The sequence below is a fragment of the Ranitomeya variabilis genome, chromosome 5 (genome assembly GCF_051348905.1).
Source record: "Ranitomeya variabilis isolate aRanVar5 chromosome 5, aRanVar5.hap1, whole genome shotgun sequence".
Lineage (NCBI taxonomy): Eukaryota > Metazoa > Chordata > Amphibia > Anura > Dendrobatidae > Ranitomeya > Ranitomeya variabilis.
Window position 1 is genome coordinate 474549495 of NC_135236.1, and position 15537 is coordinate 474565031.

The 15537-nt window shown below is 45.6% G+C and overlaps 1 protein-coding gene across 1 annotated transcript in view; it reads right to left on the reverse strand.

Moving 5' to 3' along the window:
• PTPRQ (protein tyrosine phosphatase receptor type Q) overlaps positions 1-15537 on the reverse strand; it is a 677639-nt gene that overhangs the window by 345800 nt on the left and 316302 nt on the right. Inside the window, exon 19 of the mRNA XM_077265498.1 lies at positions 13178-13285. Coding sequence (XP_077121613.1) covers positions 13178-13285 — 108 coding nt within the window. The remainder of the gene's footprint in view (positions 1-13177; positions 13286-15537) is intronic.

The window sequence follows — 15537 nt, forward strand, 5'->3', positions numbered from 1 at the left end:
GAAATAGCTGCTAAATGCATGTTTGTACGTCAACAAACTCAGGTGGGCAGCATATTAAAATTATTTTTGAAAAAAGGCTCTCCTATCACCTGCAGCTCCCTCTTCAATACTAACTCTGTTCCATCTGTTTTTTTCTAGTGTTCTGTGCAGTGGAGTTCCGCTTTTTCTGCTTCATACTACTTTTCTCATAAAAATCTACCTGACATACATATATGTATATTAACTTAAATACATATATAATTTTTTTGTATACCCCTACATGAATAAATCTTAATACAGAGCTTATCCATGGATTGGGTATTGGCTATATATTTACAAATTATTTTGCTGTTATTCATGCCTTTTTAGTTCTGACGAAGGCCATGTTATTGGCTGTAACGTCACTTTTTCCATACAGTGTGTGAGGCAGTGAGGGGGATTGTATATGAGGGCTGATATGTGTCCCCCAGGATGTGTATAAACACATATTAAACCTGCTGGAGCACATTGTGATTACAGCAAAACGTCTGTGATTACAAGGCAAAGTAAAAGTGAGTATGCATTTGGTCAAAGAGGTTGACCAAGTCAAATTTTAGGAAAACCCGACATGGACTTTTATTTTTGGAGGGATTTGCAGGTTTGGTAGTGGGGCAAATTCCTCTGGGAGTGGCTCTATGTCTTCGATTCCCATTTAAACTCTCAGTTTTGACTTGGGTGTGTCAGTTTTGTTTTTGCAAGCTGCAGAGCAGGATGCTCTGTGCAACCCAAGTCTGTGTGAAGCTAACACAGAGCTAGGGACTTCACAGCTGCTGACTCACCCAAGACATACGGCGGTGCAATTGCAACAGGGTTGGTCACGGACTGTTTGGAGAACCCGGCTGCGAATTGGAGGATATTGTTTCTCTGTTTATGTGAGTTGTCTGGAATAAAGACATTTTATGTTGAACTTTCTGTGGTCCCTGCCTATCTGTCGCACTGTGTGAACCCTGCTGGACTACATATGGTTGCAGAATGCGGGCAGTCTGAACTGAGGCATAACCCAAAGCAAGTTGCATTTCAGTTATTAAGCCTGCGACACTACAGCCCAGGACAGCCGTTAAAATGGAGGAGCTACTCAAGCAGTTGTTCCTTATTCAGCGACAGCAGCAGGAGCAGCAGCAACTGCAACAGCAGCACAATCAGCAGCAGAAGAAGCCTAACGATCTGATTTTGCAACAGATTGTGGCCCTGCCAGAGAAACCCCCACCACTGACCCCAATTCATTCTGAAGCCTGGGACAAGGTCAGGTCAGTGCTGAGGAAGATGACACCTGAGGACAGCAGGAAAGCTTTCCTAAATGTGTTTGAGCCCACAGTGGAGCGGGAAAGCTTTCTGATTTCCCAGTGGACTGAAGTGGTGGCTCCCTTCCTGATGGGAGATGCCAGGAGTCCTACTTTGACCTCAGTCAAGAGGATGCACAGAACTATGGGAAAGTGAAAGGTGAGATCTTTGCCTGACTGGGGGTTAACACGTATGTACGGGCACAACGGTTGTTTGAGTGATCCTTTGTAGGCCCAACCTGCCTGGTCTCAGTCGTATGACTTGCTGCAGCTAGTAAAAAAATGGCTTCAGACTGAGACCTTGACTCCTTCCCTGATGTCACAGTGGGTGGTGGTCAACCGGCTCTGCCAGCAGCTATACAGCTATCCAGGCACCCTAGACCAGGTAGTTAGCCTGATTGCGTGGTATACAGCCACTCAGGATTCATAAGGGACTCTGCCTCACTACTGTTATCAAGCTGGGCCCTGCCCGGGAAAGGGACACGACCCTCTACTGGGGTCAGTAAGGAGGGTGGCAGGAGACCAGTTCCCCTAAACCGGTCTCGTGAATTAGCTGTGCCACAGCTATTAGGTGTTGGCGGTGCCAAGGGCCAAGACATGTGGCTGTCAACTGACAACTGAACCCATGGACTGTGGGTTTACTCACCATGTATCGATGTATGCCCAGGCCATCTTCACTGCAGAACCTTTCGTCTCAGAGGGTGAACCTCATCTGTGCCAGGTGCGCGTCAATGGACACCAAGCTGACGCTCTCCTGGACTCAGTGCATGGGTCATTGATCTCTGTGTTAGAACCCACTGGGTAAAAGGTTGATGTGGTACGCATTCATGGTGAACTCTGTGAGTATCCAACAGTGGAGGTTCCATTTTTTACTCCATGCAAAGAGGTTAAACATGTGATGGGAGTGGTGAAGACTCTTCCTTACAGGGCTGTTCTGGGAAGGGACTTGCCCCTGTTCTGGTCCCTGTGGAAGAATAAAATTAACCCTCCCAGGGCAACTATTTTTCTGCAAGCAGAGCCCGAAGATCCTGAGACAGGGGTGCCTGCCGTAGGTGTCACCCACATAGAAAAAAGAGTGTGAACCTGATAATTTTCCTCTAGAGGTGATTGCAGGAGAGATCAAGGAGACAAGCGCTATGCGCTTAACGGATTGCCCTAACACAATGTGAACCTAGCCTTACTGTTGGGAAGGACTCATTGATAAGTCCTAGACCCCCTCCTCTTCTCTTTGTATACTGCCCCTATCGGACAAACAGTCAGTAGATTTGGTTTCCAGTACCATCTCTATGCTGATGACACCCAATTATTTACCTCCTCTCCTGACATCACGCCTGCCTTTTTAAAAACACCAGTGATTGTTTTACCGCTGTCTCCAACATCATGTCCTCCCTCTATCTGAAACAGAACCTGTCAAAAACTAAACTCCTTGTGTTTCCTCCCTCTACTAACCTACCTATGCCCGATATTGCCATTTCCGTGTGTGGTTCTACCATTACTCCCCACCAACATGCCTGCTGTCTTGGGATCATACTCGATCCAGAGCTTTAATTCACCCCCACATTCGATCACTGGCTCGCTCTTGTTATCTGCACCTCAAAAACATTTCTAGAATTCGACCATTTCTTACTTTCGACTGCAAAAACTCTTACTGTTTTTCTTATTCATTCGCATCTGGACTATTGCAACTCTCTACTAATCAGTCTCCCTCTTACCAAACTCTCCCTTCTCCAATCTGTCTTAAATGCTGCAGTCAGGATCATATTCCTCACCAATCATTACACTGATGCCTCTACCTTGTGCCAGTCATTACACTGGTTACCCAACCACTCCAGAATTCAGTATAAACTTATTACCCTCACCCACAAAGGCACACCACCAACCCAAATCTCCTCCCTCATCTCAGTCTATCACCCTGCACATGCCCTCCAATCTGCAAATGACCTGAGGTTAACATTCTGAATAATCAGAACCTCCCACTCCGGTCTCCAAGATTTTTCTCGTGCTGCACCAATTTTTTGGAATGTACTACCCAGGTTAATTCGATTAATCCCCAATACCCACAGTTTTAAGAGTGGCCTAAAAACGCATTTCTTCGGACTGGCCTACTGCCTCAATACATTAATCTACCTATCCTTGTGCTGCATATTCAACATTTTTACCATAACCAGGTTCCTCGTATCATGTTCTCACATGCTTTAATAGCCCTCTGAGTCTGTGCTGTTACATACTTAGACTGATAACCGGTTCATGCAGCATTACATGAACACCCAATTTCTTTCATTGTGGCTGGTCCGAACAATGAAAGCAATTACCATTCACCTTTCATGTCTCCCCTTTTTCCACATAGATTGTAAGCTTGCGAGCAGGGCCCTCATTCCTCTTGGTATCTGTTTTGATCTATGTGTTTATTGTTATGCTGTAATGTCTAATGCATGTGCAAGTCCCCTCTAAAATGTAAAGTGCTGGGGAATATGTTGGCACTATAGAAATAAAATTATTATTATTATTGTTATTTGCTGGGAGATCGGCACCCCTGTCCAATCTCTTAAAGGGAAAGAAGTCTGTCATGGTTCGGTGGAACTCCCAGGTGGAGGAAGCATTCCAATCTATGAAGTTGGCACTGTGTGGACAGACTGTCCTCACCAGTCCCAACTTCATGAAAGACGTCATCATATAAAGGGATGCCTCGGAGGTAGGCTGAGGAGTGGTCCTGTCACAGGAGGTGAATGGAAAAGAACATCTGGTCATCTACTTGAGTAGAAAAATTACCCGGGCCGAAAAAAATTATAGCGTAGTGGAGAAGGAGTGCTTAGCCATAAGTGGGACTTGGAGTAACTATGTTATTGTTAGCTTGGGTGACAGTTTCGCTTGGTGACAGACCATTCACCCTTGGTATGGATGAGAAACGCCAAGGAGAGGAATGCTCGAGTCACCAGATGGTTCCTATCACTACAAAATTTTAGCTTCACGTTGGAACATCGAGCGGGGAAGATGCAAGGAATGCGGATGCCATGTCATGGGCACCCTGTATGGTGACAGGTGTTCAACCCCACAAGTTTGAACAGAGGGGAGGGATATGTGAGGCAGTGAGGGGGATCATATACGAGGGATGGTATGTGTCCCAAAGTATGTGAATAGACACATATTAAACCCACTGGAGCACATTGTGATTACAGCAAAACGTCTGTGATTACAAGGCAAAGTAAAAGTGAAAATGAATTTGGTCAAAGCAGTTGACCAAGTCAGATTTTAGGAAAACCCGACAAGGGCTTTTATTTTTGGAGGGATTTGCAGGTTTGGTAGTGGAGTGAATCCCTCCCTTCACTCCGGGTTTAGGGAGTGGCTCTATGTCTTTGATTCCCATTTAAACTCTCAGTTTTGCTTTGGGTGTGACAGTTTTGTTTTTGCAAGCTGCAGAGCAGGAGGCTCAGTGCAACCTGTTGTGAAATTGGATTTTGGGCTCCCCCGGTGGCCACTGGTGGAATTGAGCTTGTGTGCATCATCCCCTCTGTTCACCTGTTCCCATCAGGATGTGGGAGTCGCTATTTAACCTTGCTCCTCTGTCACTTCCATGCCGGTCAACATTGTAATCAGAAGCCTTTCTGTGCATGTTCCTGCTACCAGACAACTTCCAGCTAAGTCGGACTTTTGTCCTTGTTTGTTTTTTGCATTTTGTTCCAGTTCACAGCTGCAGTTTCGTTTCTGTGTCTGGAAAGCTCTTGTGATCTGAAATTGCCACTCTGATGTTATGAGTTAATACTAGAGTCTTAAAGTAATTTCAGGATGGTGTACTGATAGGGTTTTCAGCTGACCATGAAAGTACCCTTTCTGTCTTCCTGCTATCTAGTAAGCGGACCTCGATTTTGCTAAACCTATTTTCATACTACGTTTGTCATTTTCATCTTAAATCACCGCCAATATATGTGGGGGCCTCTGTCTGCCTTTCGGGGAAATTTCTCTAGAGGTGAGCCAGGACTATATTTTCCTCTGCCAGGATTAGTTAGTCCTCCGGCCGGCGCTGGGTGTCTAGGGATAAAACGCAGGCTACGCTACCCGGCTACTGTTAGTTGTGCGGCAGGTTTAGTTCATGGTCAGTTTAAGTTTCCATCCTTCCAAGAGCTAGTTCCTATGTATGCTGGGCTATGTTCTCTTGCCATTGAGAACCATAACAGTTTGACCGGCCCACAAAGGGTTAAATTAATTGGCAGAGAAAGGAGAGAAAAAAGAAGTCTGCTGAAATTTTTTTTTTTTTTTTTTCCTTCAGTTCTGAGTGTGCTTTCAATTGAATCACTTGCAAGTCTGCCTATATTGCAGCCTTCCTCTCTCTCCTTCTAATCCTGGAATGGCTCTGTGTTCACCTGTTTAAAATGGATATTCAGAGTTTAGCTGCAGGTTTGAATAATCTCACCACGAAAGTTCAAAATTTACAAGATTTTGTTGTTCATGTTCCTATATCTGAACCTAGAATTCCTTTGCCTGAATTTTTCTCGGGGAATAGATCTTGCTTTCAAAATTTCAAAAATAATTGCAAGTTGTTTTTGTCCCTGAAATCTCGCTCTGCTGGAGATCCTGCTCAGCAGGTCAGGATTGTGATTTCCTTGCTCCGGGGCGACCCTCAAGATTGGGCTTTTGCATTGGCTCCAGGGGATCCTGCGTTGCTCAATGTGGATGCGTTTTTTCTGGCCTTGGGGTTGCTTTATGAGGAACCTCATTTAGAGCTTCAGGCGGAAAAAGCCTTGATGTCCCTATCTCAGGGGCAAGATGAAGTTGAAATATACTGCCAAAAATTCCGTAAATGGTCTGTGCTTACTCAGTGGAATGAGTGCGCCCTGGCGGCGAATTTCAGAGAGGGTCTCTCTGATGCCGTTAAGGATGTTATGGTGGGGTTCCCTGTGCCTGCGGGTCTGAATGAGTCCATGACAATGGCTATCCAGATCGATAGACGTCTGCGGGAGCGCAAACCTGTGCACCATTTGGCGGTGTCTACTGAGAAGACGCCAGAGAATATGCAATGTGATAGAATTCTGTCCAGAAGCGAACGGCAGAATTTTAGATGAAAAAATGGGTTGTGCTTTTATTGTGGTGATTCAACTCATGTTATATCAGCATGCTCTAAGCGTACTAAGAAGCTTGATAAGTCAGTTTCAATTGGCACTTTTCAGTCTAAGTTTATTCTATCTGTGACCCTGATTTGTTCTTTATCATCTATTACCGCGGATGCCTATGTCGACTCTGGCGCCGCTTTGAGTCTTATGGATTGGTCCTTTGCCAAACGCTGTGGGTATGATTTAGAGCCTCTTGAAACTCCTATACCTCTGAAGGGGATTGACTCCACCCCATTGGCTAGTAATAAACCACAATACTGGACACAAGTAACTATGCGAATTAATCCGGATCATCAGGAGATTATTCGCTTTCTTGTGCTGTATAATCTACATGATGTGTTGGTGCTTGGATTGCCATGGCTGCAATCTCATAACCCAGTCCTCGACTGGAACGCTATGTCTGTGTTAAGCTGGGGATGTAAGGGGATGCATGGGGACGTACCTTTGGTTTCCATTTCGTCATCTATTCCCTCTGAGATTCCTGAATTCTTGTCTGACTATCGTGACGTTTTTGAAGAACCTAAGTTTGGTTCATTACCTCCGCACCGGGAGTGCGATTGTGCCATAGATTTGATTCCGGGTAGTAAATACCCTAAGGGTCGTTTATTTAATCTGTCTGTGCCTGAACATGCTGCTATGCGAGAATATATAAAGGAGTCCTTGGAAAAGGGACATATTCGTCCTTCGTCATCTCCCTTAGGAGCCGGTTTTTTCTTTGTGTCTAAGAAAGATGGCTCTTTGAGGCCGTGTATTGATTATCGGCTTTTGAATAAAATCACGGTTAAATATCAATATCCGTTGCCACTGCTGACTGATTTGTTTGCTCGCATAAAGGGGGCCAAGTGGTTCTCTAAGATAGATCTCCGTGGGGCGTATAATTTGGTGCGAATTAAGCAGGGGGATGAGTGGAAAACCGCATTTAATACGCCCGAGGGCCACTTTGAGTATTTGGTGATGCCTTTTGGCCTTTCAAATGCCCCTTCAGTCTTTCAGTCCTTTATGCATGACATTTTCCGTGATTATTTGGATAAATTTATGATCGTGTATCTGGATGATATTCTGATTTTTTCGGATGACTGGGACTCTCATGTCCAGCAGGTCAGGAGGGTTTTTCAGGTTTTGCGGTCTAATTCCTTGTGTGTGAAGGGTTCTAAGTGCGTTTTTGGGGTTCAAAAGATTTCCTTCTTGGGATACATTTTTTCCCCCTCTTCCATCGAGATGGATCCTGTCAAGGTTCGGGCTATTTGTGATTGGACGCAACCCTCTTCTCTTAAGAGTCTTCAGAAATTTTTGGGCTTTGCTAACTTTTATCGTCGATTTATTGCTGGTTTTTCTGATGTTGTTAAACCATTGACTGATTTGACTAAGAAGGGTGCTGATGTTGCTGATTGGTCCCCTGCTGCTGTGGAGGCCTTTCGGGAGCTTAAGCGCCGCTTTTCTTCCGCCCCTGTGTTGCGTCAGCCTGATGTTGCTCTTCCTTTTCAGGTTGAGGTCGACGCTTCTGAAATCGGAGCTGGGGCGGTTTTGTCGCAAAGAAGTTCCGACTGCTCCGTGATGAAACCTTGTGCTTTTTTTTCTCGTAAATTTTCGCCCGCCGAGCGGAATTATGATATTGGGAATCGGGAGCTTTTGGCCATGAAGTGGGCTTTTGAGGAGTGGCGTCATTGGCTTGAGGGGGCTAGACATCAGGTGGTGGTATTGACCGACCACAAAAATTTAATTTATCTTGAGTCCGCCAGACGCCTGAATCCTAGACAGGCGCGCTGGTCGTTGTTTTTCTCTCGGTTTAATTTTGTGGTGTCATACCTACCGGGTTCTAAGAATGTTAAGGCGGATGCCCTTTCTAGGAGTTTTGAGCCTGACTCCCCTGGTAATTCTGAACCTACAGGTATCCTTAAGGATGGAGTGATATTGTCTGCCGTTTCTCCAGACCTGCGGCGGGCCTTGCAGGATTTTCAGGCGGATAGACCTGATCGTTGCCCACCTGGTAGACTGTTTGTTCCTGATGATTGGACCAGTAAAGTCATTTCTGAGGTTCATTCTTCTGCGTTGGCAGGTCATCCTGGAATCTTTGGTACCAGGGATTTGGTGGCAAGGTCCTTCTGGTGGCCTTCCCTGTCACGAGATGTACGAGGCTTTGTGCAGTCTTGTGACGTTTGTGCTCGGGCCAAGCCTTGTTGTTCTCGGGCTAGTGGATTGTTGTTGCCCTTGCCTATCCCGAAGAGGCCTTGGACGCACATCTCGATGGATTTTATTTCGGATCTTCCTGTTTCTCAGAAGATGTCTGTCATCTGGGTGGTGTGTGACCGTTTCTCTAAGATGGTCCATTTGGTTCCCCTGCCTAAGTTGCCTTCTTCTTCCGAGTTGGTTCCTCTGTTTTTTCAAAATGTGGTTCGTTTGCATGGTATTCCGGAGAATATCGTTTCTGACAGAGGAACCCAATTCGTGTCTAGATTTTGGCGGGCATTCTGTGCTAGGATGGGCATAGATTTGTCTTTCTCGTCTGCTTTCCATCCTCAGACTAATGGCCAGACCGAGCGGACGAATCAGACTTTGGAGACATATTTGAGGTGTTTTGTGTCTGCAGATCAGGATGATTGGGTTGCTTTTTTGCCTTTAGCGGAGTTTGCCCTCAATAATCGGGCCAGCTCTGCCACCTTGGTGTCTCCTTTTTTCTGTAATTCGGGGTTTCATCCTCGATTTTCCTCCGGTCAGGTGGAATCTTCGGATTGTCCTGGAGTGGATGCTGTGGTGGAGAGGTTGCATCAGATTTGGGGGCAGGTGGTGGACAATTTGAAGTTGTCCCAGGAGAAGACTCAGCTTTTTGCCAACCGCCGGCGTCGGGTTGGTCCTCGGCTTTGTGTCGGGGACTTGGTGTGGTTGTCTTCTCGTTTTGTCCCTATGAGGGTTTCTTTTCCTAAGTTTAAGCCTCGGTTCATCGGCCCGTACAAGATATTGGAGATTCTTAACCCTGTGTCCTTCCGTTTGGACCTCCCTGCATCTTTTTCTATTCATAATGTTTTTCATCGGTCATTGTTGCGCAGGTATGAGGTACCGGTTGTGCCTTCCGTTGAGCCTCCTGCTCCGGTGTTGGTTGAGGGCGAGTTGGAGTACGTTGTGGAAAAAATCTTGGACTCCCGTGTTTCCAGACGGAAACTCCAGTATCTGGTCAAATGGAAGGGATACGGTCAGGAGGATAATTCTTGGGTGACTGCCTCTGATGTTCATGCCTCCGATCTGGTCCGTGCCTTTCATAGGGCTCATCCTGATCGCCCTGGTGGTTCTGGTGAGGGTTCGGTGCCCCCTCCTTGAGGGGGGGGTACTGTTGTGAAATTGGATTTTGGGCTCCCCCGGTGGCCACTGGTGGAATTGAGCTTGTGTGCATCATCCCCTCTGTTCACCTGTTCCCATCAGGATGTGGGAGTCGCTATTTAACCTTGCTCCTCTGTCACTTCCATGCCGGTCAACATTGTAATCAGAAGCCTTTCTGTGCATGTTCCTGCTACCAGACAACTTCCAGCTAAGTCGGACTTTTGTCCTTGTTTGTTTTTTGCATTTTGTTCCAGTTCACAGCTGCAGTTTCGTTTCTGTGTCTGGAAAGCTCTTGTGATCTGAAATTGCCACTCTGATGTTATGAGTTAATACTAGAGTCTTAAAGTAATTTCAGGATGGTGTATTGATAGGGTTTTCAGCTGACCATGAAAGTACCCTTTCTGTCTTCCTGCTATCTAGTAAGCGGACCTCGATTTTGCTAAACCTATTTTCATACTACGTTTGTCATTTTCATCTTAAATCACCGCCAATATATGTGGGGGCCTCTGTCTGCCTTTCGGGGAAATTTCTCTAGAGGTGAGCCAGGACTATATTTTCCTCTGCCAGGATTAGTTAGTCCTCCGGCCGGCGCTGGGCGTCTAGGGATAAAACGCAGGCTACGCTACCCGGCTACTGTTAGTTGTGCGGCAGGTTTAGTTCATGGTCAGTTTAAGTTTCCATCCTTCCAAGAGCTAGTTCCTATGTATGCTGGGCTATGTTCTCTTGCCATTGAGAACCATAACAGCAACCCAAGGGATATGGAGGTGCAATTGCCCACGGCAACGGAGTTGATCACGGACTGATTGGAGAACCTTGCTGCAAAACGGAGGATATAGTTTCCCTGTTTATGTGAGTTTTCTGGAATAAAGACATTTTAGGTTGAACTTTCTGTGGTCCCTGCCTATTTGTCGCTATGAGACCTCTCAAAGTCTGCTTCTTTCTCCCACTTTGAGATCTCCTCAATGGAGGCTGGTCGTGTGACGGCCATAGCGTACCAGCCCTTCCTGCACCAAACTTTACAAAACTGCCCCTTTTCCCCGTCCTAGAGGCTATGGAGACAGTAGAGCAATGTCTCTTTAGTAGTGATGGGTGAATATATTCGTTACTCGAGATTTCCCAAGCATGCTCGGGTGTCCTCCAAGTATTTGTAAGTACTTGGGAGATGTACTTTTCCTCACCTCAGCTGAATGATTTACATCTGTTAGCCAGGTTGATTACATGTGGGGATTCCCTAGCAAACAAGCAACCCCCACATGTAGTTATGCTGGCTAACAGATGTAAATCATTCAGCTGTGGCGATGAACATTAAATCTCCGAGCACTAAAAAATACTCGGAGAACACCCGAGCGTGCTCGGGAAATCTCGAGTCACGAGTATATTCGCTCATCACTACTCTCTAGACCATCACCTGATTGATGTATAACTAGTCTGCGGTCCCTTGTCCTTTAATAAATCCATAGCCTTTATTATAATTGAAATCTACAACCCGGCCTTCAATACGTTGTTCTTCAAAGGTTGCTTTTTTTCAGAGCTGCTAGTCAGTCCTGGGCTAATGCATCAGAATGCATGCATTCCTTTACCACATCTGGAAGCTCCCTTTGCCACCGGAACCTAGTGGAAGCAGGCCTCTCAGGAATTGGGGGGTCCCAATGCCAATCAAAAGTCTCCAGCTGAGCATGTTGCAAGAGTGTGGGGGCAGAAAGCAGGGCTCCCTCCTACTCTTCACCCACCACCTCTGGGGATGGATGAGAAGGCCCAGCAGGGGTACACTGACCTGGGAATGACACATCTTCCAAGGCCAGTATTCGGTCTTCCTCCAGCATCCATCTCTAACCGCAGCTGTGGCGTCAACTCCCACTTAATCGCCACAGATAACTACGACTTCAGTTCTTCGGCCTTTCTGGGTATCTTTCCAGCGGCGAACCATTAGGTAGATAGACAGTCTCTTCATCAGATGAAGTCTCAATCTCTTTGCTGGCAGTGTGGTCTCTATAAGTACGACTCATCTTCAGAGAAGTTTTGCTCTTGTCCTCACTATGCTGCTGGAAGCAAAATGGAGCCAGTGAATCACTGCGCATTAGACTCGCATTACTGACTCTGATCTTGCAGAGGTTGTACCAATGACGTGGCTGACACCTCCGCTGTCACTCCCTGTGACTTTGCCTCTAGATACGCCTTTTCCTTTCATTGTCTGTTAACAGGTGAGATATCTCTCTTACTGGATAGTGCCTTTTGCTATGCCGCTCCACCTCTTCTGGGTTGGATCTTGGATCTGGTACACCTCTTGGAGGTTGTCACTTCGGTAGGCCGGGCACACTGTTTATGCTCCAATGATGCTGACCACTACCATGATTGGCAGGATCTCCCCTCTTCGAACAACCCATACCACCATCTTCAGTTTCATGCTGCTCTCTGTCATCTTGGAAATCATGCCGCCATCCGCCATTTTGGAGCTCAAGTCGCTGTTCACCATTTTGTTCGCCTTTAAGGTACTAAGTTTTCCATTTTCCTGTTTCTTCCTTTTTTCTTCCACTTATTTACATAAGCTTCTTCTTGCCAAGACATCTTCAGTCACTCCCCTACAACCGCACAAAATGCCTGTTCAGACAATAAAAAACACTTATACTCACCTCCTATAATGATGGCACCACTCCAGCTGTGTCAGTACTGTCTCTCCTGGGGCTCGCGTGACATTGCCACTTGATCCCTGTGGCCAAACCGCATTCACTTCACTCTCCTCTCCTATGGACATAATTGACATCTGGAAAAAGTGAAGGGGCAACTGCAGCTCTCACTTCTCCTGGATGCTTGATTTGTCTGAAGGAGTGGAGAGTGAATCGAGCTCTTCAGGGATCGAGCGACATTAAGTCCCGGGGAGAACTGAGGGAAAAACATAGTGAGTCAGAGGGGGTTGTCCGAGTAATGAACAACCCCTTTAAGAAGTATAGGATAGATTTCTGCAGTAGAAATGTCTAAGGCAGAAACATGCCACTTGTCAAACCAACCCAATATTACAGCATTCCTTGTCCCTTAAATAAGCCTCTGTTTAGACACGGTTTGGGTAAGTTTTCAAAATTTAGTACGATTTAAGCCAATATCATGATACCTAATTTTTAGGCAAAACATATCATTTGTCTTTCTCTTCTATATTTATATCAGGGCAAATATTCAAGATTCTTGCAAAAATATATCATTTTTAACCGAAAAACGGAACGTAATCCTGAACAGTGCTCTTGTTTACTGGAGACAACATTTTGTTTGTAACATAACTAATAAGCACATATCAATCACAACATACAGGAAGATTGCATTATGTTGGGTATAATGACTCTGCATTTGTCTAGAATTCATCATAGTGGAAATGATTTCAGTTATGTGATGCAGTACAATTATCTGCCAATTTTATAACCTGCAAATGTACAATATGGCCTCTGATCACCAGACTGTAGTATTTATACTCACCATCTTCAAGTGTTCTTACAAAAATATTATTTTCTTCGGAGACGGCACTTTCGCCTGCTGAATTTGAAGCTGTAACACGCACCTTATAGTCCATATACTTTTTCAACCCTAAGATCAATCAATTTAGCAGAAAAATAAATATAAATGATTAGTTAAAAAAGAAATAGAAGATTGTATTGTTAAAAATAATCTGCACAGCATTTGAGAAACAGTTTTTTCACCCCCCCTATCCATATGATAGAGGATAACACTTTGCCAATCATTACTTGGTTCACACTGGTAATGCCCCCTTTATTTAAAATAAGCTCTGGAAGAAGGTTATTGGGGAGATCCACAGATTTTAACAGGTCATTTACATATAAGAAAAACATGTATTTCTACTGAACTAGACATTGGATCCCAGAAATCAAAGTATCGTTATATTCAACTTTCTATGACCTGCATAGCCATATAGAAGGATTGTTATTACTGACAGATTCCTTTTAATGCTCGAATTTCACATGTACACCAGCTTATGTAATTTAAATATTTAGAACTAGAGTTGTGGCATTATAGCAGGACCTGGTCTATCAGCTACGTCAGTAATCCATGGCCACTGGCTGGAAACCCCGAGAACTGCATCATACCTGACAGCATTCATGGCTCTTCTTTTAATTTGCTGGCCATTGTTGCAGTGTGATGAGCATATAATGTTGCACTATGCTAACTAATGAAATGAAGAGCTGCAAATGTTGTCAGGTAGGAGGCAGTTTTCAGGTCTTCCATCCAATTGACATGGATTACTAATGCAATCAATGCAGTCAAAGGACCGGGTCTGTTATGACCCCAATGGCGAGGGTCTCAGAGATATCAGCAAGTCTGCGAAGTACAAAAATCCAGCTCATAGGGCAGTGGTAACTGGGTTGACCATATATCTACTCCTAACGCCAACACTAGAAGTAGCCGGGGAACATGCCTACATTGGTCGCTAGATGTCTCGCGCCAGCCGGAGGACTAACTACCCCTAGAAGAGGAAAACAAAGACCTCTCTTGCCTCCAGAGAATAGACCCCAAAAGTTGGATACAAGCCCCCCACAAATAATAACGGTGAGGTAAGAGGAAATGACAAACACAGAGATGAACTAGGTTTAGCAAAGAGAGGCCCACTCACTAATAGCAGAATGTAGTAAGATAACTTATATGGTCAACAAAAACCCTAACAAAAATCCACACTGGAGATTCAAGAACCCCCGAACCGTCTAACGGCCCGGGGGGAGAACTCCAGCCTCCCTAGAGCTTCCAGCAAGGATAGGATACAGATTATGTACAAGCTGGACAAAAATGCAAAACCAAAACAATAGCAAAAAGCAAGAAAGCAGACTTAGCTTAATCAAGCAGGAACCAGGATCAGTAGACAAGAGCACTACAGATTAGCTCTGATATCAACGTTGCCAGGCATTGAACTGAAGGTCCAGGGAGCTAATATAGCAACACCCCTGACCTAACGACCCAGGTGAGCATACAAGGGATAATAGACATACCCAGAGTAAAAACACTAGTAGCCACTAGAGGGAGCCAAAAGGTAAATTCACAACAGTACCCCCCCCTTAGTGAGGGGTCACCGAACCCTCACCAAGACCACCAGGGCGATCAGGATGAGCGGCGTGAAAGGCGCGAACTAAATTGGCCGCATGCACATCAGAGGCGACCACCCAGGAATTATCCTCCTGACCATAGCCCTTCCACTTGACCAGGTACTGAAGCCTCCGCCTGGAGAGACGAGAATCTAAGATCTTCTCCACCACGTACTCCAACTCGCCCTCAACCAACACCGGAGCAGGAGGCTCAGCAGAAGGAACCACAGGCACAACGTACCGCCGCAACAAGGACCTATGAAATACGTTGTGAATGGCAAACGACACCGGAAGATCCAGGCGAAAGGATACAGGATTAAGGATCTCCAATATCTTGTAAGGACCAATGAATCAAGGCTTAAATTTGGGAGAGGAGACCTTCATAGGAACAAATCGAGAAGACAGCCATACCAAATCCCCAACACGAAGTCGGGGACCCACACCGCGGCGGCGATTGGCAAAACGCTGAGCCTTCTCCTGTGACAACTTCAAGTTGTCCACCACATGATTCCAGATCCGCTGCAACCTATCCACCACAGAATCCACTCCAGGACAGTCAGAAGGCTCCACATGTCCCGAGGAAAAACGAGGATGGAAACCGGAGTTGCAGAAAAATGGCGAAACCAAGGTGGCAGAACTAGCCCGATTATTAAGGGCAAATTCAGCCAACGGCAAGAAGGTCACCCAATCATCCTGATCAGAAGAGACAAAACACCTCAAATACGCCTCCAGAGTCTGATTAGTTCG